The sequence below is a fragment of the Jaculus jaculus genome, unplaced genomic scaffold (assembly GCF_020740685.1).
Source record: "Jaculus jaculus isolate mJacJac1 unplaced genomic scaffold, mJacJac1.mat.Y.cur mat_scaffold_35_1_3033546_arrow_ctg1, whole genome shotgun sequence".
Classification (NCBI taxonomy): Eukaryota; Metazoa; Chordata; class Mammalia; order Rodentia; family Dipodidae; genus Jaculus; species Jaculus jaculus.
This window is the reverse complement of record NW_025423491.1, coordinates 261,641-265,583: the sequence shown is the minus strand read 5'-3', so window position 1 is coordinate 265,583 and position 3,943 is coordinate 261,641. Positions and strand designations below refer to the sequence as shown.

The 3,943-nt window shown below is 40.9% G+C and overlaps 1 protein-coding gene across 1 annotated transcript; it reads left to right on the top strand.

Annotated features, from left to right (window-relative positions):
• Nucleotides 1-528: 528 nt before the first annotated feature.
• Nucleotides 529-1,872, top strand: LOC123457292 (endogenous retrovirus group K member 10 Gag polyprotein-like). Its single transcript, XM_045141252.1, has one exon. It carries the CDS (start codon nucleotides 529-531, stop codon nucleotides 1,870-1,872), a length of 1,344 nt encoding a protein of 447 aa, XP_044997187.1.
• Nucleotides 1,873-3,943: the final 2,071 nt, after the last annotated feature.

The following is a 3,943-nucleotide window of genomic DNA, read 5'->3' as shown; positions in this document are numbered from 1 at the left end:
GGGACAAGGTAGTAGTAGCATGCTTTTTGTACATATGCTGAAAAATATGTTACGCAACTTAGTAACTTTTTGGAATTTATAGAAAAAGTCTGTCCTTGGTTCCCAGAAGGAGGAACTATTGATTTAAAAATCTGGCAAAGGGTAGGGGCTGAGCTTCAAGATTATTATAATACCCACGGGCCAAGTAAGGTACCAGTGGAAACTTTTAACTTGTGGGCTTTAGTTAGAGATAGTTTAGATCCTAGACATGAAAGAGATAAAGTTAGATCAGGTACAATTAAAGACAAAGGACTGCTTCCCAGAGTGAATTTAGAAAATGAAATTAAGCCTTCCATTTCACCTGAGGAACCAGAGTCCAAATCTAAGTTATTATTTAGAAGAGAAGAATGTTGCCTTGATCATTCAGATTCAGATAAGGAAGCAAAAGTAGAGGAGGAGGTGACAGAAGGTCACCAAGAGGAAGACTTCCTATCTTTTTTAACTTTTACCAAATCTGAGGATGAGCAGAAAGAAAAATATTTAGAGGAGATGCAACGTTTGCAAAGTATGGTTAAATCGCTGTCTTTACAAGTACAGCAACTTCAGGGAAAGCGCATTCCAGGAAACACAGTCACTCCCAATCCTTCTGCTGTAACAAAACCTCCCACTATTGCGGTAGTGTCAACACCTGAGGGTGAATTTCATCCTGTATCTTTGATTCGGCCTTCTGTCTCACCCCTGCAATCCACTCTTGCAGGAGCAGCACAAAGAGGAGAAGATATGCAGGGATTTGATGTATATCCTGTTTTTGAACAAAAAGATAGTCAAGGGGATAAAGTAAGATCTCATAGCCCTATATCTTTTGAGCGGTTGAAGGAATTAAAAGCAGCTTGTGTGCAATATGGCCCTACAGCTCCTTTCACACTTGCTATCATAGACTCTATGGTATTTGAGGCACTCCCTCCAGGGGACTGGAAACAAGTAGCAAAGGCATGTTTGTCAGGGGGAGACTATTTATTGTGGAAAACAGAATATACGGAGAACTGTCAGACTATTGCTGAGGTGAATAAGGCTCAGGGGGTACCTATTACTTTTGACATGCTGGCAGGAGAGGGACCATTTCGGGAACTTGAGAATCAATTGAAGTTTGATGTAGGTGTTTATGCTCAGGTTAATGCACAAGCTAAAAAGGCTTGGCGTAAACTTCCATCCAATGGGAAGGGGACTGAAGATTTGTCAAAAATTAGGCAAGGGCCTGATGAATTATATCAAAACTTTGTGGATAGATTATTACAGGCTGCTAACAGACTGGTTGGAGATTCTGAAGCAGGACTTGCACTTGTAAAATTATTAGCCTATGAGAATGCTAACTCTGCTTGTCAAGCGGCCTTGAGGCCATATAGGAGAAAGGGGAACATAACTGATTATATTAGTCTATGTTCTGACATAGGTCCATCCTATACACAAGGGCTAGCCTTGGCTGCCGCCCTTCAAGGGAAGTCAGTAAAGGAGGTTCTTTTTCAGCAACAAAAAGGTAATAAGAGAAAATTTAATGCTCCTCCAGGGAGTTGTTTTGGATGTGGTAAAATGGGACATCAGGTGAAACAATGTCCTCAGAAGCAAAAGAATGATTCACCCAGAAAGGAACCAGAGTTATGTCCAAAATGTAAAAGAGGCAAACACTGGGCCAATGAATGTAAATCTAAATATGATCATATGGGGAATCTTCTCCTGCAGGGAAACGGGGGGAGGGGCCCGCTCCAGGCCCCGCAACAATGTTATGGAGCGCTACAGAACTTTATCCCCCAGCAAAACAATCCGTTCAGGACCTCTGCAGAGCAACCCCAGGCAGTGCAGGACTGGACCTCAGTTCCACCACCTGTAGAGTATTAGCACCAGAGATGGGAATGCAGGCCTTACCAACAGGTGTTTATGGGCCATTGCCTAAAGGATCTGTTGGGCTACTGTTAGGGAGAAGTAGCCCCACCATGAAAGGAATTTTAGTAGCACCTGGAGTGATTGATTCTGATTACGAAGGGGAAATTAAAGTTATGACGCATTCACCTAGAGGAATATCAGTAATCAATGAGGGACAGCGATTAGCACAATTAATATTGCTCCCCCAATTGCAAACTAAGAATGCTAGTAAAAGGGACAAAAGAGGTGATGCAAGTTTTGGTTCTTCAGATGCTTACTGGATCCAGGCCATTGGATCACAGAGACCAGAATTAACTTTGTATATTAATGGAAGAAAGTTCCAGGGTTTATTAGATACAGGAGCTGATGTTTCAGTGCTTACAGCTGGTCAGTGGCCTCCTAATTGGCCTAAACAATTCTCTGTGACTCAGTTGCAGGGAATAGGGCAGACTCAAAGCCCAGAACAGAGCAGTGATTTGTTACAATGGAGAGATGAAGAAGGACATAGAGGAACTTTTCAGCCATATATTGTCCCAGGTTTACCTGTAAACCTGTGGGGAAGGGATGTCATGAGTTGTATGGGAATTTATCTTTATACTCCTAATGATACTGTTTCTAATCAAATGTTAAATCAGGGGCTCTTGCCAACTCAAGGTTTGGGCAAGAATGGACAAGGGTGGCTAGAACCTGTATCACCAGTGCCTAGGCCTCCAAGGGCAGGCTTGGGGTATTTTTAGAGGGGGTCACTGGACAACCTGTACCTCATGCAGATCCCATAACTTGGAAGAGTGGGGACCCTGTGTGGGTGGATCAGTGGCCTCTTACTGCTGAGAAAATTCAGGCTGCAGAGCAGTTAGTACAGGAGCAGCTTGAAAGCGGTCATATTACCCCTTCAAATTCACCTTGGAATTCTCCAATTTTTGTAATAAAAAAGAAGTCTGGATAATGGAGGTTATTATAGGATCTTAGAAAGGTAAATGAAACAATGGAATTGATGGGAACTTTACAACCGGGATTGCCCATGCCTTCAGCTATTCCTAAAGATACTTATAAAATTATATTGGATCTAAAAGATTGTTTTTATACTATTCCTCTTGCTCCTAAAGATTGTAAAAGATTTGCCTTTAGTGTGCTGTCTATCACTTTTAAGGAGCCTATGAAAAGATATCACTGGAAAGTATTGCCCCAGGGTATGGCTAACAGCCCCACCTTGTGTCAAAAGTTTGTGGCTCAAGCTGTAAAAAAGACTAGGCAGGCCTACCCTCAGGTATATATTATTCATTATATGGGTGATATTCTTTTGGCATTCAAACAAGAGGGATTATTATTAACAGCTTACTTGCATTTACAGGGAGCCTTAAAAGAGCAAGGATTAATTATAGCTCCTAATAAGGTTCAAACTGAGCCACCATATTCATATTTAGGACACAGATTATATCCAAAAACCATATTCCCTCAAAAAATTCAACTCAGGAAGGATGGGTTACGAACCTTAAATGATTTTCAAAAGCTTTTGGGAGATATTAATTGGTTTAGACCTCATTTAAAAATTAGTACTGGAGAATTAAAGCCTCTCTTTGACATTTTAAAAGGAGATCCAAATCCAAAGTCTGTACGTCAGTTAACAGATGAGGGACGTAAGGCATTAGCCTTAGTAGAACAAGCTATTGAAAAACAACAAATTCAATATATAGATTATTCTCGGGGATGGGCTGCATATGTTCTGGCCACTGAACATACTCCAACTGCAGTTTTATGGCAAGAAGGACCTCTATTGTGGCTACATTTACCTGTTTCTCCTGCTAGAGTGTTGACTCCTTATTATGAAGCAGTAGCTTGTTTAATTCAAATGGCTCGAGTAAACTCCAGAAAATATTTTGGTAAGGAACCAGCTATTATAGGGATTCCTTTTACAAAGCAACAAGTAGATTGGCTATTTCAAAATGTGGACTCTTGGGCTATTGCTTTTGCAAATTACCCTGATGTTATAGATAATCATTTCCCTAAAGACAAGTTGTTGCAATTTGCAAATTCTCATCCCTTCATT